We start from the raw sequence: 23,814 nt of genomic DNA, 5'->3' as shown, positions 1-23,814 counted from the left end.
TGTCCTTTCTTCAACCCAAAGATGAAAAATATGTAGCTCCCCCCAGCCCAAGTCTAAGGGGCAGGTAGGTATGGAGCTGCTGGCAAGGTGTGACATTTACTAAATTCAGGCAGAGGACTCTAGGGCTACACAGGGAGGAAATGGTTAATTCTGATGGGGGGGAAGATCCAAGAGACACCTTAGAAGAGCTGGCATTTGACCTGTGCCTTGAGAGATGAAAATGATTTTAACTAGAGATAAGGGCATTACCATCTGAGGGCCCAGCCTACACAAAGGCACGGAGATGGGAACATTGAGGCCTGTTGGACGCCAGTGAATGTCCACTGTGGCCAGAGTGCAGGGTGGACAGTGGTAACAGCCAGCTGAGGCAGGAAAGGCAAGGAGGGTGTGGCAGCGGAGGGCCTGGAACACAAAACAAGCCATCTGCAGCAGGCAGGGAGGCGCATCCAGGGCTTTTTGAGGAGGGGTGTGTTACAGGCTCAGGCCTGAATTCCAAAACACAATATTAAAATTTACTTTGATTGTCCTGACAACACCAAGAGTTGAGGTAGTGAGGTCCCCAGCACTGGAGCAGTTCCTGGTGTAAAGCCAGCCTGGAGTTAAGCATTTGCTACATATAATTCACAGAGCCTAGAGGAGAGCTTGCTGGTCCTATAGGTTGGGAGATTCAATCTGGCTTGGAGCAGCGATGACCTTTTCCTCCTAAACTCCTTCTAAACCCCCAGAGTATAGTGTAGTGACTAAGTCCCCAGACCTTAGTACCAATCAGACTACAGTACAAATAAATCTCTGCTGTACTGCTTACTAGCTGGGTGATCTTGGGCTAAGCACTTAACCTCTCTGAGTCTTGTTTTTCTTATCTCTAAAATGACATTAAGAATATCACTTTCCTCTTCACTAGATTAAAAATAGTAGTAGTAGATGAGCCAAGGGCAGTGGTGCGTGCCTGTAGTCTCAGCTGCTGGGGAGGATCACTTGAGCCCAGGAGTTCAAGTCCAGACTGGGCAATCTAGCAAGACCCTGTCTTAAAAAGAAATAGTAAATGATAAAGTTTTTTTTAAAAAAATTTACAATGTTTCTGGCCTGTTTTAAGTATGCTTGCATGTTTTATCTCATTTAATCTTCAGAAAAACCCTAAGAGCCAGGCATTACAGATGTGTAAACTGAGACCCAGGAAGGTCACATATATTGCCTAAGACCCACAATAAAGTAGTGGAACCAAGATACAAACCCAGCCGGCGACTGCAGAGCCCATGCTCTTCCCTACACCCCTGGCGATAATGATGACAATAACACATAATGCTTACCATGTGCCAGGTAACATTTACAGGCATTCATTCATTCATTGTCGAGGACCCTGTGGTAGGTACTGCCATTGGCGGCATTTTACAGATGAGGAAACTGAAGCCCAGAGAGATTGAGGAACATGCTTTTTTTTTTTTTTTTGCAGAACTGGGATAGGAACTCAAGTGGTCTGGCTGCAGTCTGTCCTCATCACTCTGATACTCAATGAATGAAGCTTGTTTTTCGTATTGTCATCCTTATAATCCTAAGGAGGGAATACCTGGGATCAATTTAGTCCAGATGTTCAGATCTGGTCCTTCCCAGCAGTGGCTAGGGGGTAGGGTAGGATAAATATATTCCTGTGTGGGACTTGGGGAGCAGGCACCAAAGGTGGAGAAACCTCATGGCTTTGGTGTCCTGAGGAAGGCTCCTTCCTGCTTGAAGGAGCAGTTATAAAGTTAATAACTGTGCTGTGGTGTAAGAGCATACCCTAAATTTAGGAAGCACACACAGAGGTATTTAGTGGTAAGGGCTGTGATGTATGGAACACTGGAATGGTTCAGAAAAAAATTAGAGCCCACGAGTGATTAATCAAGGGATAAAATGTTAATAATAGGTAAATCTGGGTAAAGAGTATTTAGGTGTTTCTTGTACTATTTTCATTTTTGCAACTTTTTGTAAGTTTGAAATTATTTCCAAATAAATATTTGCTAATGTTCCAGGCTCACTTCGTGTTTTCCTGCCCGAGCCCTGCAGTCAGCTTTTTCTCCAGGGGGTTCCTAATGAGCAGGAGTATTTAACCACATTTAAAAAGCATAATAGATGAATGAGAAGACAAAGCGTTCCTACCATATGGAACAGCATGATCGAAGACAAGGAAATGTGAAACACAGTGTAGATGGTAGAAAGGACCGGCGCTGGTGAAAGCGGGTGAAAGGCTAACCCAGCAGACGGCCTCGCAGGACAAACCGTCGCCTCCCTAAGGGGTGCACAGTGCAGCCCCTACAGCTCGCTATACTCGCCCATTCACTCTCACAGGTGTGATTTGGACATAGGCTACAATACACCGACAGATTAAGCCACCCATCCCTGAGAGGCCAACACTGTACTCGGGGGCAAGTCATCTGCGGAAACCGTAGAACCGAATTTTATCTATTTACAAAAATGAGCACAGCTGTTGTGCAGAGTGCAGAAGGTGAAGCAGCAGTCGAGACAGAAGCTTCTGCAGGAGAAGAGCAACGCTCTCCGGGAAAGAGCGCCCTAACCGACCCCGACCAATCCGAACACAGGAGGCACCAACCAATCCCGGCCCGGCGATGCTCTGCCCCGGGCGGGGCCGACACGCCCAGGTGTTGTTTGTCTGTCTCGGTGCCCCCCGGCCCGGGCTCTAACTTAGTCTACCCTCGCGGGCAAGAGGCGGAGAGGAGGCCCGGAGGCCGGCAAAGGAGGTTAGGCCCCACGGTGGAGGGCGTCAAACGCTAGGCCGAGCGGTTCGGGCGCACAGCCAGGCGACTGCTCCAGCCTTGGCAACACCCGCGTTCGCCTTGCGCTCTGCGGGCTCCTCTCTTCGATCCGCGAGTCCAGGACGCCTCCGGGAGAGAAGGCGGAGCTACGAGAGCTGACTCAGGAGGGAGCAGTCTAGAATTCCGGCTTCTCTCTCCCCTGGGTGGGTGGTGGTGCTCCCTTTCTTCTTGGGAAGGCAAGAGGAGGTCAGCTCTGTGCCAGGCTTGCGACTAGAGGAGAACGAACTCCCTGACTGTCAGGATGCTGAGACTGCAGAGGGAAGCCGTGCCGGCGCCTTGTCTGAGATGGTGAACCTGGGGGATGGAGCGAGATGGGATAACCTCTCTGAGGCAGGATGCACCGTCCCCAGATAGGCACATACCAGGTCTTCCAGTCTGGTGACCCTTCCCTGGGTCTAACCGGAACCCTCCCCTGCCCCATCTCTGTCAGCCTCCAATTAACTGCTTTTCAGGAGATGTGTCTTTCATGGAATTTTCTCACTTCTCAGATGAAGCTCTGGGTCCCATGCTGGATGACCAATCCCCCAAATCTCAGAGTCTGAGGTGAGGTAGCGCTGCCGGAAGGCATTCAGCTCCTTCGCAGGGCTTTCAGAGGATGCAGTTGGTGCCTTTGAGCAAACTGATGTTGCCATGACTGAGACCGGAGATAGGACCAGATGGAGATGGGGGTGCATTGAGTTCGAGGCTCCGTAGTCTATATCAGACTCTGTACTAAGCACTTTATATGAATTAGGTCAAAACTTTACTAGGCTGTAGCTATGATCATCGTTATTTTACAGCTGAGGAAACTGAGGCCAGAGAGGTTATGTACCTTGCTCATGGTCACACAGCTCCAAGTGACACAGCTTGGATTTACACCCAGGCCTGTCAGATTCCAAGCCTCTGCTCTTGATCACAACCTTGTGTTACAGCATCTCTTGACCATCCCTTGTGCCAAATTGCCTTCCGCTCTGGGTCCTCTGGGGCCCTCCTCACTTACCTTGGTGCTTGGTTCCTTGTTCTTTCAGGCCTCCTGGGCATTGGGACTCATCCATGCAGGGCAAAATCAGCAAAAGTCACAGGCTGCCATGGCCCCACTAATTCGGAACCAGGAACTTAGGGATGTGGCAAAACTTATGGAACCTACAGCACAATTTAGGAACTAGCTTCCCTTCTGGGAGTGCTGGACTACTTCCACCCTTATTTTCATATCTCCTAACTCCTCCTGTTATACCAAGGAGGAACAAACTAACTGCCTGAAGTTATAGGTGGTTTCAGAGGAAGCAACATTTCAATTGGACTTTGCTGGATGTCTAAGGGTTCACAGCAGAGAAAATATGTTGGAGAGTTGGTCGGGGGCGGGGGGGGGTGGCATTCTAGGCCTATGGAACAGGGAAAGGCTCTGTCTCCTTTTTCTCTCTCTTCCCAAAAATCCCCAGTCCCTATTCTTCTCCCTTCTCAGAGATTCCTGATAGCCACAGAGGCTCTGGTGTTGACAAAGTGATGGAACTTTCCTTAAGTTGGTTGACAGGGCTACCCTGTTACCAGGGTCTACTCTCTTGGGACAGAGGTCTGGGATTCCAGAACATGGTGGGCCCCAACCTCTTCCAGCAAGAAGTGGCTCACAGGCCCCTACTGCAGGGGGCTTCCCTCCTCATCACTTGAATCTTGCCTGTTTCTTCAGCTACTGATTTTATCCTTTATCTGGCCAAGAAAAGCACGTCTTCTTTTCTGCTTATTGACTGAAGCTGAAATGATCACAGCTGGCGTGGACTAGCAGCCTAACTCCAATTCCTCTGAGTGATCATGTTCAGCTTAGGGCAGGTACATGGAGACGGAGGTCAGGGTAGGGGTGAAGACACAGGTAGCACAAGGACAATGTCCCCCAAAATCTCTCCTTCCCCTCCCTTAGCCTCTTCCTAACCTCCAAGACTCCCTTTTCCCCTTCCTCCACACACATGCAAGACTGATTTCTCTCTGGCTCTTTTCCCATCACTAATAAAGGCAGGAATTTCTTGGCTCATGGACCAGAGCCTTGGGGATCCAGGCTCCTGTGAGTCAGATCTCTGAATCTGGCTGACTCTGCAGGGATCATGAGGCTGGTGGCCCCCAGTTACCCCTAAGGTTGACAAAGACTTAGCTTCCCATCCCAGTCTGGCTTTCCTCTCCATGGGCAGTCTCTAGAATTGGCACATCCGCCCCAGCCTTGGACAGGAGCACTGACTGCCAGACAGAGTTGTTGGACCAGTCACTGGAAGGGCATGTCCCTTCCATTCCCCTTGGTCTCCTCGTCCTTTCTAGCTGTCATGCCAAAGGAATAGCTCATTGGCAGAACAGAACATTTTCCTTAAATGTCCATCTTTGGCCTCTGATACAGCCAAAGGCAGGTGGACCTCACTTTGAGAAAACCCCATAAACAATGAGAATTTACAAAAACACCTGAGAATTCTTCTGCATGGTTATCAGTTACATTTATTACAAAGGATTCACTCCAATAGGAGTAGTGATTTTAAGTTCTTATTTTATGCACTCTTCAAAGAGATATTTAGGGATTGGGAAGGAGGTGGGAAGTCAATTTAAGATAATTAGGGATGAAGAAAATGCCTGCAATTATGATGCAAGTCAGCAGTGATACAGAATCTGAAGTATAAAAATTCATTCCCTTACCATGACAGGACAGTTTTTGTAAAGTGACGTGTACTTGACTCTCATGGTCCAGGGCCAGCCAAGATCTGGGTCAAGTGCCTATCTTGGGAAGGAGAAAGCTAACTAGCCAACCCCTAATGGGTAGGTCTAGGGAGAGAGCTAGATCACACAAAGATCCAAAATAAAGTCATTGACCCTCCATTCCTTTCTTGGGAAGTAAATGGGCCTTAGATTGCCCAAGGGTGTGCAGCCCAGCGCAGCTGGAGTGTGGACGAACGCACAGGCTCAGTCAGTATTCTGCACTGGATCATTACACACTGACCTGCCAGCCCCCTAATTTTACAAGGCAGGGGGGATTATCCAGTAATCTGCCAACGTCAGGCCAGCTGTGGGGGAGATTTATAGGCCCAAATGGGGGACAAATGACATTCTTTCAGGTTGAGACTCTTTAAGAAGGAAATGGAGAGGGTGCAGGACTGAGGGCCAGATTTATTAATATTAGGGCAGGAAGGGGAGAGAAATTACTATCTCATGAACAGATTGGATTTTTTCTCTAATGATCCTTGAGGACACTAAAGTGTCCACTATCTCTTCGACATCCTGAACCCAGGTCTCTCCCAAGAGGGCCAAACTGCAAGGCCCCTTGAGAAAAGGAGACACCTGGACAGCCGGGATTGGAAAGATTATCTACCAACTCAGTAAAATAACACTTCCCCTTGTTCCCAAGACAAAAACAGCACAAGAAATACATTTCCTCCAGCTGTGTTCACGGGGTCAATAAAGAGATTAAAGTAATTATTACAGGACGTTTGGAAAGCATTCTATATAAAACAGATGTACGTATCTAAAACCTTTTCATTAAGTGTCAGACTCATCTTGACATCTGTCTGCTGATACTGTCACTTGGGTACTTATCATATCACCTTTAACAGCCTCCTTGGAGGCAGCAACCATGTCTTAGTCGCCTTTACGTGCCCTTAGTGCATGACCGTACCTGGCACATTATTGTAGCACTCAGTGGACATCTGATAAATCTAGTTAAACACAAATGGGCAAGGGACCCAGCTTAAAACACCTTTCAATTAAAGAAACTGAATCCTAGAGCACGAGAAAAAATGTTCTAAACCCATTTTCTCTTTTGGGTAGAATAGGGGCCTAAACCTGTGCCATTGTCCCAAAGTGTGACTTCCCGGGCTTTACTCAAGCTGCTGGGCAGAGGTACTTCCCCCCTGCGGTCCGGTGCTTTTCCACCCTCCCTCTTCCATGGTATCCAGATACCACCCAGCCCGACACCGGTCCCTCCCTCTCTCTCCAGCCCAATACTGAGATGTGGCACACCTGAAGAAGCAGTACTTCAAAAATTTCTATCATCATAGTGAACTGATGAAGCTTCTGAGTTATTAAGCAATCCATCGTAACATTTGTGACTGGTTAACTTTAATTTGTCAAAATAAATCTGCAGTATTTTGCATGTTAGTAATACAGTGCTGGTATTGACAGGTAAAATCATCATCTGCTTACATAGAAACCTTCATTTAGGAGCACACCGTAGGAGGGAAATGGATACACAATAAAAGGCAAATGCAGGCCAAGCAGCGAGCCCTAGAGCATAACAGGCTGGATGTCAGATTTGAGGATTATCTAATACAACTGTTTAGCTGCCAATCTGATAAAGGGGAAGCTCTCAACCAGGTTACAACCAGAAGAGAAAAATATACTCTGCCTTTTCGTAGAGCGGTGGCCGTTGTGCCTTCAACACCTGGTTGAATCAGGTCATCAGCATCAGAACTCAATTCCAGTTCCAAGACGTGGGAGAATTTCACTGCACAACCTATTCGGCCTCCCTTTTCAGTAGCCCGCCCTCACCCTCATCCTGTCATCAACTCTCTCCCTCCCAAAAGAAGACACCACGTGGCTTTATTATTGCAGACAAGCTTCTTAAGTGAATAAAGAATGCATACAAAATAGCATTTTAACTGAAGTCATACAATGAAGTCTCACTCCTGTTTATTATACAATGAATTGATAAAACAATCATTTCTAGTATATATCTTTTTTTAAAGAACTAATACTTTCAGGATTCTGACAACCACACTCTAGCCTTGGGGGGTAGGGCCCACAACTGCCCTCACTGAGGACTGCTCCTTGAACCACTGTGGAGGACAGTGACTGCCAGCCCTCCAGAGAGATGAAAGGTCCCAGCAGGCAGAGCCAGAACCCAGTCTTGGGTCTGCATGCCAGGAAATGTGGGCTTCCTCCAAATGTGGCCACTGCCCCCCAATCCAGGCCTCAGCAGGGCCATTCTTGGGCCTTCCCTACACCAGTCCTTCCAGTAGTCCACACATAATGCTCTACATATTAAAAACCAACCATTTTTGTACTGTGGATAAGAACAGTTGTAACAAAGTCATAGCTACATATTTTTCTCTACATTTTGTTTATTGAGACAAACTAATTAAAAGGCACAAACATGGGGCATGTTTACATGGACATTATAACAAACATATACATTAAAAGTGTAGGAATGTGTTGCCTTCCTGCTAAACAGAAAGTTCCTAAGCTTTTATATATACAAAAGTTGTACAATTTAATGTCCTAAAGTACAAAAGATCATTTATAAAATTATTTTACACTAAGTACTATTTATTTTATTTTTTACTATGTAGTTCAACCCCCTAGAACTGTTTTGTATAATGACACACAGATACCTGTCCCTGATGTAGGAAGTCTGCCTCGGATGCAAGGTATTTTGATGCTTGAACTGACACAGTGGGGCATAAACAGAAGTCATCCAGTTTGATAGTCAGTCCTGCAAACATTCTGCAAGATTAACACAACTAGTTTCCATTTCTGTTAACTGCAAAGATAAAAAAAAGGAAAAAAAAAAAAAAAACCCAAAAACATATTGCAACTTAAAAAAAAAAAATCACAGCGTCTTGGTTTTAGTTAACTTTTTTTAAAAAAACACGATGCTTTAAAAACATTAATGTGTGGCATGATGGTATAAAGAGTATCTGTTTCCCCACCTTTTGGTTTCTATTTTATGTACAGAGATAAAACATCCTGCTAAGAAATAAAAAGCACATGTTGCAACGTGCACAATCATTGCTGGGTTTCCACAGGAGTGCAGACAGCTATCTCCTTGAAAACACCACAAAGCTGATACAAGTGTTTTCTCAAAGAAAAAAAAAAGTGATGTCCGTATTTACAAAGTTGAACAAATCTGCACAATACTTGATTAAGAAATGGAAGGAGAAATTAAAAAAAAAAAAAGAGATACACTCTGCTTGTTCTGAAGGGGCATACTACCTAGTTAGTGGTTAGAATAAAAACTGTATACAATTTAATATAAGACATAAACTCTAGTGAGCAACTAACACATCTGTCCCTGTTGTAACATCAACAGGCTCTGATTGGGAGAGAGGGGGGCATAACACATCCCAGTGCCTCCAGCGTCTTCCAATTTAAAGCAATATATTTGAACTGTTCCAAAGTACTCCTTGGCTCCCAAACAGGAGTCCCAATGGCCTCCTTTTGTTAGGAGCCTGCCTGTCCGCACACTCGACAACTTCTCTGTCAGTTGCGGCCTTTTCTTACCAAAACACAATTTGTATATTTTGGTGTTTTTTTTTTTTTTAAGATTTTTTTTTAAAAAGTCAACTACAATGCTATATTCCATCAGGATTAATATGCTGAGCAATATTTACATCTCCAAATATCAGGTCACAATCCCTATTATATGTTGAAGTTAGAATGATAAATTATCATATGCTTTGCATATCAGAGCTGGTATCACCTTTCCCATAGGGAATGCTGCCTGAAATTAACATATTCCCAAAGGTAAAATGCATATTCTCTGAAATGCATTTTATTATGACAATGCATGTATTTATTCATAAAAACAATAAACACAGACAATTCTACACTAGCTCTCAATCCGTGGATTTAGAATTTCAGGTTAAAATCAGCCATCCACCTTGTATAGGGAGAAGAGTTTTGCTAGCGTTTAGAATAAAATGATTTTGGGGGATTAGAAACAGTAATGCTTTTTTTTTTTTTGAAATGGTTTTTTTTTTAATGATTGGTTTTAATTCTGGCATCTCATCTTGCCAACTACTATCTTGTTTAAGCAATGCTGTCAGCTAAAAGGAATTTCTGATTAAACTAAAGTGGTCCAGTGATAAGTTACATACATACCCTACTTTGAACAATCCCAGCCAAATTGGAGAAAAATGCTACTACACTATTAACTAATGTAATAAAATCTCCCAATTTCATGGTTTACTTTTTGTTTTAAACAACTAAAAGTTAAGTTGCTGGTAAATATTTACTTTAACCCATATTTTCATTTTATAATACTGTTTACCAAGGCGGTGATGTAGGCAAAGCTTGGGGCAAGAAAGGCATGCTCTCTACAGGCCTCATTGCTATATTGAGAGGGGCGGCTAATGTCATAGGCGTGGGCAGATTCATTGGAGACGTGATCGTGACAGGGTGTGCTATATTCACTGGGGCAGTGACAGGGGTGGGGAGGTTGACTGGGGTAGTGAGTGTTAAAGGAGAGGTCATGGATAATGGACTGGTTATAGTTACAGGATGCCCTATGTTCATTGGGCTGGTTATGTTAACTGCACTTGAAACATTTACTGGACTTCTCATGCTCATTGCAGCTGCCACTGTGACTGGGTTTGACATAGTCCCAGACGACACAGAGGATGTTATATTGAATGGAGTAGTAAGAGTCACAGGTGTCGTAGCAGCCGTGGAGGTTTGGCACAGGTTAGCAGCTTCTAAAATAAAAGACAAAAGGGCCTTTAGACTTTCAAAGCAGTGAAAAAAATTCAGTTTCTGAATCAATTTCTTTTCATTAAAAAAGTCAAACATTTAATAAATCAAATTACAGTTTTCTACCAAGTCATCAACAGGAAGGATCCTCTGGAGCTCAAGCCTGGGGGCCAGGGATCTCAGTGTGGGAGTCACCTTTCTGATGCTATACCTCCTGCAAAGACTTAGGCAACTTGTTTAGCCTTGCATTTTTTGTTTCAAGTTCAGATTTACTTACCTACAGCATAGTGATGCTGGGAGGATCAGTTAACTTCTGCAAGGCACCCTGGGGGGCAGAGATACCAAGTAGGGCTAAGTGTTCTCACTACCACTTCATGCAGTTCGTCTGAGTTCTAAAGACTTTCTTGGGAAGAGCCAACCACCAGCAGGGCAGGAGAAAGGACTTGTTTACACAGAGCTGGGCCAATAGTTACACAATAACAAATAGTCAGAAAAATCTCATAAGGCACACCATAGCTAGCAGAGAGAAGTGTGCATACTCAATGATATGTAAGTTAAAGCCTTCTTAGACATGAAGCCACGTTCTGTTAAGGTTTTAAAAATGCATAGAGAACGATAAACAAGTTATTCTAGTATCACCTGTTTATTTCAGTTTTAGGAAAATCATTCTAGTTAAATCTTGTTTCTGGTTATGATTCTTAACTGTGTTAAGAAAGAAAAAATACTCCTCAGATTGATATTCTCCTTCTCACTCCTATTTCTTCTTCTCTTTCTAATGTTGACATACATACTTTGTGTAGTATCATTTAACTGCACATATTACACACACCACCAAACATACCAAGAACTAACCAGGCAAGGAGACCCCTAAGTGAGTTCGCGGACCCTAGTCCTTGTTATCTAGCAAAACCTGGGTACTCCCCTCCAAAGTGACACCCCCAACCCATCCCTCAACAAAATTCAGCACCACCTGCTGGTGTGCCAGAAAATGGCAGTAAGGAGATGGATAGGTGGGCTGGCTGTGACTTGGCTGTAATGGAGAAATGCATTAGAAACTAAAGATGGGAGTCTGCACATGATCTACACATAGGTTAGATCATCTCAGGTGGACCCTTGAGTCAAGCAGTCATTCCTTGATCAATACAATGTAACTTTGGCATACTCCATACTCCATATCAGAGATTCCTGAACCTGGCTGATGCTCAAAATCATCTATCTAGGGAACTTCTTTAAAAAAAGTGGATTCCAGAGTTGGGCCAGGCGTGGTGGCTCCCACCTGTAATCCTAGCACTTTCGAAGGCTGAGGTGGGAGGATCGCTTGAGGCCAGGAGTTCGAGACCAGCCTGAGCAACATAGCGAGACCCTGTCTCTACAAAAACCAGAAAAATTAGCTGGGCCTAAAGGCTACTCTGGAGGATAAGGCAGGAGGATCGCTTGAACCCAGCTTAGGAGTCTGAGGCTGCAGTGAACTATGATGATACCCCTGCACTCTAGCCCAAATGACACAGTGAGACCCTGTTTCAAAAAAAAAAAAAAAAAGTATTCCCAGGAAGGCCAACAGTGAAATTTAGGTGGAATCTAGGAATGTACATGTTTAAAAAGCTCCCGAGATGATGGTAAGATTTCAACCAGGTTTGGAAACTTATATTACCTTTTTTAGGCCTAATTATTTAAAGGGACATTGCTAATTCAAGTTTAGGTTTTCAGGTCAGGAGTCTTCTCTCCCCCCAAAAGGTAACATTTACTAACATGGATACAGAGGTCTCTAATATCAGTGGTCATTTCCAGAGAGATTCATACTATGAATGGAAATACAATAGCATTTTGTTTCATGGAGGTCAGAAGATGAGCTAAACAATCAAGTCTTATTGTGCAATCAAACTGAAATACAATACCAAACAGAGGAGTGCAGCAAGGGAGAGAATGAGAGAGAAAACCAACTCACTTTTGAGGGGCCGGTATCAGCGCTAAGGATATTCTCCTCCTGCTTTCCGCAAAGGAGTTCTCTCTCTCTTATGTGCTGTCCCCCTCACCTCCTCTCCTATGTTTTCTTTTAACCTAACAGTGTCCTTTTATTATGACTTAAACACTTCACTCCTTCTCTAAGTAAAATATCCTTAATATACTTTCAACCCACTATGCAATTATCACAGCACTACATTTTTTTGCTCCCCACTGCCAGCTCTCCCTCCACCCCACTCTTCTACCCACAAACCATTTTATTAAAATAATGACAAATCTTCATTTGAAAGACAGGAACAAGAAGCAGCTGAGCAAGGATGGAAAGCCTGTCTGGACTGCTGCAGTGTTTTCCTCCAATGCCAGTAGATGTATAAAAAAGGATGCTATTCCTTTTGTCTTTATCCCAGTACAAGATGTTTAGAAAAGCTCAGAGGAAGGCAACAGCCACACTACATGAAAGCAAAAGATGGAAGAAACTACATAGCAAAGGAATTACATGCGGAGGAGCCTATATGCAGAGGATTCCTTAGCATTTAAAATAAGACAGCAAAACATGGCCGAGGTGGGGAGGAAAGAACGAATTTATAAATTTGTCCTGTGGCTGATGATACATTGACAAAATGATTTATTTGAAGGGGCTGCACAATAGTCCAGAAGCCAAAACTGTAACTAGTAAGTTAAAAAGTATGTTGAACACTGATATTCCAACTGATTCTTTGTAAGATACACGAGAGAAAAGCAAACCATTCTTACTTAATTTTTCTAACAATTTTTCTAACAATTATAGTAAAGTCCCTATTAGCACAAGTGCAGACATGTTAAGCCAAGGCCAGTCACAGTGATAGACTGAAAGAGATTAAGGGTGAGACCAAGAGAAAAAACATCAGCACTATAAAGTCTGAAACATGTAATAAATAATATAGTGCAGAAAGAACACTAAAGAGCAAAAAATAGCAGAATTATACGAAAATGAACTTACTTATACATAAGGACATTTCATCCACCTCTAAAAGTGGGAATATTTCAGAAGGAAACAAAAAGGAGCCCATAATGCATGGAGGTTGACCTCAAAAGGGAACTCTGAGCATAACAAAGGACCAAATTTAGTTCCAAATTTGTAACAAAAAGTAAATCAAAGGAAAGAATGTGATAAGAAATACTGAGAATTTTCATTTCCTAGTAAGAAAAACTTACCTGGATGCTTTGCTGCCAGTAACTAAACTTTATCATATATTTCCCAGCATTCACAATATTTACATGTTTCCATTAAGCCAGTCCTCCAAATTGTGGCTTCTCTACTTTGATCACCTGGCAGACCAAATGAAAATACTTCTCTGGCCACACTTTGAACACTGGAAGCCTCATCTTACCTTTCTTCCTTGCTTTGACAGCTTCTTCCCACAGTCTCAGTGTTTCTACCTGCTTCCCTGGCCAGCTTGTCACATGTTGTTGTTGCTGCTGCTGCTGTTGCTGCTGCTGCTGCTGCTGCTGCTTCTGGTTGCTGGTCTCTTCATTCATGCATGCTATTCCAAAGATAAACCAGAAACGCTGCATTTACCTTGAAAAAGTATGGCTGTTTTTTCAAAATTGACTCTTCATGCCTCCGTGACCTTTTAACCTGATAGTTCTTGATAGGTATATATTTTGGGGGATTGTGTCTATATTGGTCAAAATAAACAAATTGATTAAAAAAATCTGGAGAAGCAGGGAAAAGCAATATAGAAAAGAATTCTCTGCATAGTAAAAAGCAAGCATCTCAAAAAATGGAAGTTGGGTAATATTAGCATGGATTAATGTTCATCAAAATACCAAATGTTTTAAAATTTGACTACAGTGATGTACCTTAAAAGTAAATTTTTTGTAAAGTTAAAGTACAATATGCTAGATAATAAACCCAGTGTACTTACAAAGAAGCAAAAATGGATGAGATTAAATCACATTAAGCTTTCTTTCCCATTCACTTGTGGCCACCCATTTTTTGAACATTTAATGTTTCTGCTGCATATAATGTATGTATATAACAGAATACAGGATTAAGGAAATGCCTTCTTCTATTGGTTAGGGCAATCTTAACATTAAAAGGCTGGCTAAGTCTGGGTAAATGCACAGGATAAAATGTGAATTTTATCCCCAAGTCTCTAGAATATTCCATCTTTAACTCTGAATTTAAGGTAAACAAAGCATTTAAACCTTCAAGTGGATATGATACCTCATTTCTCTACAGATTGGGGTTTGAAAAGCAAACTTGTTAACATTGCTTTCACCTTTACGGTTATTACTAAGGATATGTTATTAATACAATTAGGAGTTAGGAAATACTGGTATTTGAGAATCTTCCTAACTTTAAATAAAAACAATTAAAATTGCCTGGTATAAGATGTAGCTTCCAGCAGGGCTCCATGGCTCATGCCTGTAATCCTAGCACTCTGGGACGCTGAGGCGGGAGGATCACTTGAGGTCAGGAGTTCAAGACCAGACTGACCAAGAGCGAGACCCCGTCTCTTAGGGGGGCATTGTGGAGTGTGCCTGTAGTCCCAGCTACTCGGGAGGCTGAGGGAGGAGGATCTGTTGTGCCCAGGAGTTTGAGGTAGCTGTGAGCTAGGCTGATGCCACTGCAGTCTAGCCAGAGAAAACAGAATGAGACTCTGTCTCAAAAAAAAAAAAAAAAAAAAGATGTAGCTTCCTAATGTGGCTTCTGGTGCCTCAATCCTAACACACTAGAGCTTTTTATTCAAACCCCATAGAAAAGCGGACATGCTGAAAAATACCTATTGGGAAATTCTGCTCTTCTAAGATGGGTGTTATTAGTAGCACAGGATTGAAAGCAAAATTAGTGGAGAGCTTATCAGTGCTGCTGGAAATATGCAGGTAAAGCACGGTTCTGATTCGAATGTACTCTCTCCATTATTGCCTGTTCGCACACTTTAGTAATAGGAGGAAACATGTAAGATGAACATTAATATAGTCCTGAGAGCACACACATGAAAATACATTTGATACATTAAAAAACATGCAGATTTCATAATCTGAAATGCAAAGAAATAACATCTGAAGCATCACCTACTTTTACTGATGCCTTGTTTACATGTATTACAGTTAATACTTTGGCTCTGCCCGTGAGTCTTTAAGTGGCTGGTGATGTACGCTGCACTCAGGAGCTTCCCACAGATGTTACATGATACCTTGCCTTCGTGGCGCACCATGTGTGTCCGCAGTCTGTCTTTGGTGGCAAAGGCAGCAGTGCACGTCTGCATGAGGGAGGAAAACTTTTTTTAAATATAGACTATCCTGTTCTACTCATTTTAAAGTACGTTATATTCTATGCATTACCCTACCCATGTCAGCAAGCTGACTTAGCTAGCTGAATTTTAACTGCATTTGTTACCTAGAATCATAATTGCAATAAAACACTTGGTGAATTTTAGACCCTTCCATTTTGGAGGAAGAAAATATATCAACACAGAGCAGTGAAAAGATAAAAGCTTTAGAGTCAGTTAATCCTGGATTTAATGAGCTCTACAATTTACTAAACGGTGTAATGTTGAACAAATTAGTTAATCCATCTGAATTTGTTTCTTCATCTGCAAAATGGGGATAATAATCCCCAACTCACAAAATTACTGGTGGATTAACAGCCTGGTGCACATAGCAAGCACTTACTCAATGACACTAGTTTCCTCCCTGCAATTAGATTTTTCTTAGAATTCAACCATTTACTTAATAAAATCAGTCATTAACAAATTTAACCGAAAGCAGCACCAGTACTCTAGCAACAAACGAGAATTACTGATGCCTAAAACAGTCATTTGATTTAGCAAAGTTCTTAACCTTTTTGTTATCCTGACTGATGTCAAATAAAATCATTAACCTGAACAGATTTTCAAACAACTAAAAAATGCTCCAATTTGGTAATAGCAAAAGTCCAGTATGTGATAACAGTTGGGACTCTCCTACTTTAATTAAAGCAACCTCAATCATCAATCCAGAAATTAATTTAAAGTCCTTTATTCTTTTATTCATTCCAAATACACAACAATCTTTGCAAGACTATAAATTTTTTTCTTATAGTAAGAAACGCTGTTGCCCAGGAAAAGGGAAAGATAGCTTAACAAAAATAAACACAGAAATTCTTAAATGATCTTGTCTTATAGAAATAGAAGCTGTATTTATATTTTATAAAACTGTAATTCAAATAGGCCACATTTACTCAAGCCAGTGATTTTAAGACTATTCAAGAATGGTGAGATTTGACTGGCTCAGACCTTCTGGATAATATGCATTAAGTACTACACTAAGGATAAGTCATTTTAACTCTTACTTGGCATTTGAAGGGTCTTTCTGTTGAATGGACATGTTTTACGTGACAGCTTAAGTGGTCAGGCCTGTGAAAGAGAGAGTTTCAACAGGAGATGTAATATAACACACAAAGAAATGCTACTTATGTGATGCTTACATGCTTGGCAGATGGGGAGCGGGCATTTTAAAGAAAGCTAGCAAAATCACCAACCCCCCTCCCCAGTGCAAGCCTCCTTACCTCTCTTACCATAAACAAAAGTCTTAGTCCTTTACCTGTTAATTTTCTCTCCTAGTCAACATCAAATCATATTAGGTCTTGATTCTTTACAATTACAAAACACCTGAAGTTTTAGTCCTAACACCTGCCAAAAACAGCTACTATTATATTAACTCTAAAAGCTTTTAAAAATGAAAATTAGTGAAATGTTAATACCCACAGAAAAATGGAAAAACATTCTTCTAAAAGTTTTATTAAAAGTATCCAAGGACTTCCAGGAAATGAGTTTCTTTGATTTGCGCAGTGAACCTCATGTGTGTAATCTCTCGACTGAATTGGAAACTGGTGGTTTTGCAGTGATAAGTATCCATGTGCCAAATGAAGGCCTGAGTCCACCAAGACACTTCTTAAATGAAGTAATAGGTTAATCACTATGTACCACTTGCCAACCACACCAAACTGGAGTTAGACCTAGAAGGATAATGCTTATCTATCACCAATCTCTAATAACACAGGCCTGCCCACATCTATTTTTCACATAAACCTTCCAGATCACAGAGACAAAACTGAAGTTCACTGATACCATAATGAAGAAAAGCAAAGCAAAATGCAGTACCTCGAGAAGCCTTTCCCACAAACACTGCAAGTATAGGGTTTGGTGATGCCTCCTTCATGAGACCTCACATGGTAAGTCATCCGGTCCTTCCTCTTGAAGCGCTGATTACAAATAGGACACTCGAAGGGCTTCTCGTCTGAATGAGAGAGCTTGTGCCGATTGAGGTGGTACACATCTCGGAAGGCCTTCCCACACATCTCACAAGCATGGTTCTTCTTTACAGGCTTACTGGGTTTCTTGACAGACTGGGTCACGGGCATAGCTGTGGTGCTGGCACTGCTACTGGGGTTGGTGCCCGAGGAAGATGTAGTGACTGTTGACAAGATGCCTGCAATGGTCGAGACCAACGAAGTTCGGCTGCTGTCCCCAGCGATGGTAGAGATAAGGGGAACCACCGTGGTGGGGGTTTTCTTTGCCCGGGACACCAGTTTGATCCCTGTGTGGCAGGATTCATGGCGCCTCAGGTGATAGCTGTCCCTGAAAGCTTTACTGCAGTAAGTGCACACAAATGAAGTTTTGGGTTTTTCTTTTTTAATCCCAATGGCATCCTTTAATGTTTCTGGTGCAGCCTGAGGTTTCTGAGTTATTGGTATTGGAAGCAATGGTTTCTGATCAGGGGGCTCCACAGCAGAGCTCAGGAGGGGCAGCAAGCTGTTCTGTGCTGCCTGCTGTTGGTGATGGGAGGCTTCATGGGCCTAAAACCAAACATTTACACTTCAGAAACTCAGCCTCTCACAATGACCTTCAAAATTCAACATGCTCCAGACAATAGAGACCAGAAGAAACAGTCAAAGAGTCTGTAGGCTGTTCTCTGCAACAGAGATCCAGCAACCACCTAGTTACTCTCAGAGCTCCCAATATAAAGCATTGAAAAATCACTGTGCAGACATAAAACTTTTGCAACTAAGTTGCTGACAGTGATCTTGCTTTTGAACAGCTGACCAAACTACAGACTACTCTGGTCCATAAGGGACATACCAGCTGATGAAATCAGTTTGCATTAGTCTGTCAGTGCTGAAACCAAGTTTAAATAAGTTGTCAAAAAAATCACACTCCAGGCTGAAGTATTTAACAGTACCTTACCGTAGCAACACACAAACACACACACACACACATATACACACAATGACATAATCACCTACTTGTCTATTACCCAGGAAAGGAAAAATATCATGTCTTTCCCTTTCCATCAGAAAACTCTTAGTGATTGAGGAAGGGGGCTGTTGCTAAGTGATGAAAGAAAAGTAGTTTTCTGAATACATACGCTAGTTGTTAAGTTTAAGTTTTCATTGACTCTACTAAAGATCTGGTCGAAACAAAACCTGCTATTAATCAACCTGGAAGGCATCTGTGAAGGTAACCAACGGCAAAACACCTGTCAGTTGTTCTCAGGTCATTTAATCTTATACTAGAGTCTGCATCCTTTAGCGACACTAGCTGTTCAAACCCTAAATTCTCAAAGGCAGACTAATGAGAAAAACAAACAACAAACACTTAAATTCCTTTCATGTTCATCTTCTTCCAGCAGTTCCAGCAGTTGTAGGTTTCGATAAAGTATTAGACATTTGCTGGTATAATGTGCTTCTCCACTTCAAAACTTGGGGCTGGATACTGTATGGAAATTTTCATTAGCTGCACTGAAACCAAAATTTCATCGTGGATCAGGTTCTTGGTATTTATGAGTAGTTGCTCTCTCGGTTCTGATTCTTTCAAAATTCTCCATACCTCCATACTGATAAACATTTAGGAAATGATGGAAAAAATTCCTGAAATAGTTCTTCCTAATATGTTGTTCTTTACCAACGTTATTTTTGAAACTCTTGACAGAGTCTTGAGTTTTGTAATCCTAAAAGGATACAGGCACTCAGAGCTAAGAGTTCCAAATATTTAAGCATACAAAGTCCTAGGAGGGGCCCATCCCATCTAGACATTTTAGACAGCTCATTCTATAACCACAAGTCCTACAGCTAACTTGATTAAAGGAAGAAAGAAACAAGGACACACACACGCTCACTCACACATAGCTCCTCCTCTGATGGATAAGAATATCTACCACACACTGTTCCATGTTTACTTGATGGCAGCGCAGCAGCCCGGAACTAGTCTCCCTCAAATGATTAGGAGGTGTGGTATCCAGAGTTATCACCTTCAATTTAATAATTTTGATTTAATCATTCTTTGAGTCCTGGAAGTGCTCTCAGAAATTGTGTGGTTACTTATGAGTATCTTTGTGGACTCAGTGCTTATAAACGAAGCACAGTCCACTTTTAATCTAATTTGTAAAGCTCCTGTAACAGTGAGGGTCTATCTACCCAGGTGACATCAGCAGAAATTTTACAGAATTTGGACTGGACTCTAATCTCACTCTTCTTCCAACCTTGCTGTAAGACACTCAAGTTTCCCTACAGTATACAAATGGTTAATAGTTGGACATAGTTCAAGATATACAATTTCAAAGGCTAACAGATCAGATAATAGGGAATGCAAATCTTCTGGACAAAGTTCAGACTTATAGAGGCATTTTTCAATTCTAAACAACCATTAGTACGATGGAGTACTAAAAGCACTTACTGCCATTTTACCAATTCAGATGTCTGTGGCAACATAAAGTATTTTTACAGCATTGCTGAAGCTCACTCTCATACGAGGGTCACACCAGGTCCCTGCTTCTTGGGTGAAATGCTGTAGAACCACTACAGGAATCACTCTCTGAGGATTCCTAGGATCCCCACACTTCTACATGAAGCCTTCTAAGGGGGAACTGGGTTTTCCCAACTTGTTCTCTGGGGGAGAGACAGAGTAAAATAACAACCACAGCTGGCCTTTAGTTAAGTGATTTACTTTTATATTTATTTTTAAAATATAACTTCTGGGCTTTTATTTGACTATCATCATCAAATCAAAGTTTTAATTTTATCTCCCATCTCTTTCAACTGCAAGGTTTTTTAACCCTGCTCAAACTTTCCTTTTTCTGAGGCTGGCAAAAACCAAAACAAATGTTATTTCATCACCCAGGGTAGTAGGATATGGCACCATGAAATCTCCAGTGCCAGAGGGTAAAAGATTTTGTACTGAACAAATTAGCATCGGTGAGTCATATCTTGAATGTCCTGTTAGAAGAATAATCCATCAAACATTTTAGCAGCTATAGCTTTCACTTTCCACCAGGTTATCTGGAAAGCAAGCAGGTATTAAATTGTTTTGAAATATAAATTCAATAGGATGCTCCAGGAAACAAACAAGAAAATTTAACTCCATTTCCCCAGTGAAAATTACTTAATACCAGAACTGATTAAGTCTATTCATACCTTCCCATAGAAAAGGCTGAAATATTCTCTTCACCCATTCAACTGCCCTTGGCTCTACATTTTAAGTTTTCCAACAATTTTCACTGCACACATTGCCAAGCTCAGGATCAAATATTAGCTTTAACACTTCATCAGGTGGAAAAAAAAGATTTTAGTAGCTGAAAACAATTAAATAGTATAAAATCTAACTAAAAAGTTGATCAGAATGCTTGGCATTTGCTTTATCCAGGGATGGAATAATAATTTTTTAAGAAGTACTCCAAAAGATTTTTCAGCTAGCTTTCTAAAGATGAGTTATAAGTTTTTCCTCTTTTTTTTTTTCAATCTCTATTAAGTTTGTAGACACCAGATTTAATACAGTCTTTTTAATCAGGTGAAAATCACTTCAGTGGCCCATCAATCCCATATCTTTTCTTTTTCTTGAGAAAAAGAAAGCATTTGCCACCTTTACACCAACCTGGATGACAGCTAGTTATGTATCATTTCTTTTCCAGTGCATTTTAAGTTGGTTTATCACATTATTATCAAGCTTATCAAAGCACAATAAAACAACACTAGACCATAATGAGAAAAGGAGGAAGTCCCTGAGTTCCATAATTTTGCGTATTTTCAATTTTAAGAAGCCCGAATATATTTCAGTAACTACTTAAAAAACAAATTGTCCATATTTGAAAAAATATACGTCTTAAAACAATAAACCAGGTCTACACAATAGGTAATGTCTGAATTCTCCAATTCCCTATATTAAATTCACTGGGATGAATCCAGTGGCTTGAAGGATGATTTTTTGAAAATTCTGCATCCGTTCCTGGTTAGTTCCGAAAGGTCTCAAGCGCCCAAGCTACGCGTTTGGGATTTCACGAAATATTCAAAGAAGGAAAATAACTCAGAGAGGCGGGAAGAACGCACTTAGAAGTGACGAGCCAGCTTCCTAACCTCCTCCGGTTCCGAAGTTTCCCCGTGAGCTCATCGCTACTGCCCACTAAATGCTTCGTGTGCAAACAGAAACGAAGCAGGAAAAAAATAAGTTCCAGCCTAGATCTTCCAAAGAGGGGTCCCCCACCTAAAGTGGGCGGGCAAGAGAATTGCCAACGTACCGGCTACAGTCACTTTTAAGTTTCTTGCAAAAAGCAAAGACCAACACCCCAATGAGTGACTCATCTGGGGGCTTTGTAAGCGGACTTTGTTTGCGCTCTCCACTTTCCGTCTCCCCACTAGGCTGGAGGAAACGATCGAGGTGGGCCGAGAGAGAAAAGCGCTCCGGGAGAAGGTCGGGCCTGCAGGAGTCCCGGCCCCCACCGCTCCCTCCTCCCCGGCCGGCCCGGCCGGGGGATTCCCCGGGCTGAATGGGACGGCGGGAGAGCTGGACGAAGGGAGAAGGTGTCAGCTGCCAAGGCTCGGCTGAGGCTTGGGAAAGAAAAAATGTAAATCCAGTGAAAAAGTTTGGGGAGGGGAAACACACTCTCAACACCCCCTCCACTGGGTAAACACAAGGGGGGGCGGCGGGAAGGGGGAGTGGCGGGGAACCTAGACGTACCCGCTATTCGCGGCGATGTGGGAGGGGGGTCAGAAAGTCAACATACACACGCATATACACAAAAAGAAAGGAGAAGGAGGTGAAAAGAAAGAAGAGCGAGCGAAAGATGGATGAAGTGGTGTGGGGGGGAGAACGAGACTCAGAGCAGGACCTGGGGACCCCCCTCACCCCACGGTGCGGGACCCGGCTGGCGCGCAGCGGCTGGGCAGCCCGCGCTATCCAGCGGCCCGGCGCCCTCCTTTCTCTGGGCCGCGGGGTGGTGACAGCGATCGGCCTCCTCCCTTCCCCTTCAGGGCAGGAGAGAAGGGTGTGTGTGTGTTTGTGTGTGTGTGCGCGTGTGTGTGCTGGGGGGGCCCTGGGTTCACCCCGAGGCCTGCTCTCTCCCCCGCACCCCGTGAGGCCGCCTCCTTTCACCTCAGCAGCCCAGCTCCGCCGGGGCGGGCGGGCGGAAAAACAAAGGGGGATTAAGGCCGGGCCGGAGAGCGGAGCCGGGAGGGAGGGGAGGAGGAGCGCCCGCCCGCCCGCCCGCCAGCCCGGGGCCCGGCCCCCCTGTCCCCCCCGTACCCCCCCGGGGGGGCCCCCAGTACCTGGAACAGGAACGCGGTCCAGTTGGCCTCCATGGCTGCGGCGGCCGACCCCCCTCCTCCCCACTCCCCCCGCTCGGGGAGCCTCCTCAGCCGGAGGAGGCGACAACAAAGCGGCGGCGGCGGCGGCGGCAGCGGCAGCGGCGGCTCCTCAACATGGCAGCGCCGAGCGCGGCCACTTCCGGTAACCTCCGGGACGCACCACCGCGGCGGCGAGCGCGGGCGGGGGGGGAGCCCCGGCCCGGCCGCCGCCGCCCCCAGTTGCCCCGACCCCCTCTGGGAGTCCCGGCTGCCGGCTCGCCGCCTGGGAGCTCAGCCAGTGCCTGCCGGCGGTGGGGTCAGGGCCCCCGCGGGGGGGCTGGGGTGGGGCCGGGGGCGGGGATGGGGCGCGGCGTCCCCCCCCGCGGGGGTGTGTGGTGCTGCGGTCCGTGGCTCAGGCAGCTGGAGCAGGGGGAGCTCAGGAGAGAAGATGGAGGACGTCAGGGTCTGGCGCTGGCCCGCTGGGCACAGCTGGGCCATCTCCCGTGACTCAGACACGGTGCCCAGCAGCATCGCGTCCTTATTAGACTTTCAGCGGAGGGCACAGGCCACGGCGGACACCTGGCGCTTCAGTCCCTCCTGCACAGCATGGCCCCCAACTCCGAATTGGGGGAAGCCCCTTTGACTTCTCCCTTTTGGCATTTCATTCCGGGCTGGCTAAGTCCTACACACACTTGCTATGATATGCATCTCCCTCTGAGTAGCCTTCTAACTCAAGCAGGGAATCCCACTGGGGTGCAGCCTTAGATCCTCCCAGTGTCGAGGGAAACACTTCCCACGCGTAGAGATGTCATTACTGGGTTATTCTTGGGTAAAGGGCTGAGCTTCCCCATCCTCCCCTTCACTCCAGATAGGATGTGAAATTCTACCCTAAAACCCCTCCTCTCCCGCCAAAAATAATAAAAATAACAAGTGAGAAAGTATAGACAAATTATTTTAGTCCTTTAGTACAGTCTGTTTCCTTCTTCACCCCCCCAGAACAAAAATCGAACTTCTGGTTGGACAGCGTCAGGAGATGTCACGGAGGTGACCCCAGCC

The 23,814-nt window shown here is 43.9% G+C and overlaps 1 protein-coding gene across 3 annotated transcripts; it reads right to left on the bottom strand.

Annotated features, from left to right (window-relative positions):
• Positions 1-6,852: 6,852 nt before the first annotated feature.
• On the bottom strand, positions 6,853-22,916 carry VEZF1 (vascular endothelial zinc finger 1). 3 transcript variants are annotated; one of them, XM_069481150.1, is made up of 7 exons: positions 22,741-22,916; positions 19,880-20,091; positions 17,309-18,003; positions 16,498-16,561; positions 15,244-15,427; positions 13,550-13,702; positions 6,853-10,222 (listed from the first exon to the last, which is right to left on the bottom strand). In XM_069481150.1, the coding sequence occupies exons 2-7, from the start codon at positions 19,883-19,885 to the stop codon at positions 9,795-9,797; spliced, it is 1,530 nt and encodes a 509-aa protein (XP_069337251.1). In that variant the 5' UTR covers positions 19,886-20,091; positions 22,741-22,916; the 3' UTR covers positions 6,853-9,794. The 3 variants fall into 3 exon arrangements, with proteins under 3 accessions (XP_069337251.1, XP_069337250.1, XP_069337248.1); XM_069481149.1 differs by lacking the exon at positions 19,880-20,091; XM_069481147.1 differs by lacking the exon at positions 19,880-20,091 and having other exon boundaries at positions 8,036-10,222; positions 15,244-15,445; positions 22,741-22,863.
• Between the last annotated feature and the right edge of the window lie 898 nt (positions 22,917-23,814).

This window comes from Eulemur rufifrons, chromosome 9, assembly GCF_041146395.1.
Source record: "Eulemur rufifrons isolate Redbay chromosome 9, OSU_ERuf_1, whole genome shotgun sequence".
Lineage (NCBI taxonomy): Eukaryota > Metazoa > Chordata > Mammalia > Primates > Lemuridae > Eulemur > Eulemur rufifrons.
The sequence above is the reverse complement of the archived record's forward strand: the minus strand, read 5'-3'. Positions and strand labels throughout refer to the sequence as shown.

What these genes read in the sequence shown, in the direction of transcription:
- VEZF1 (XM_069481147.1), bottom strand. Translation starts at nt 22,773, where the DNA reads ATGGAGGCCAACTGGACCGCGTTCCTGTTCCAG. An exon ending in TGTGGGAAAGGCTTCTCGAG is followed by an intron (nt 16,562 to 17,308) that starts GTACTGCATTTT and finishes TCTCTTTCACAG; the next exon opens with GCCTGACCACTTAAGCTGTC. An exon ending in AAAGACCCTTCAAATGCCAA is followed by an intron (nt 15,446 to 16,497) that starts GTAAGAGTTAAA and finishes ATTTAAAAAAAG; the next exon opens with TTTTCCTCCCTCATGCAGAC.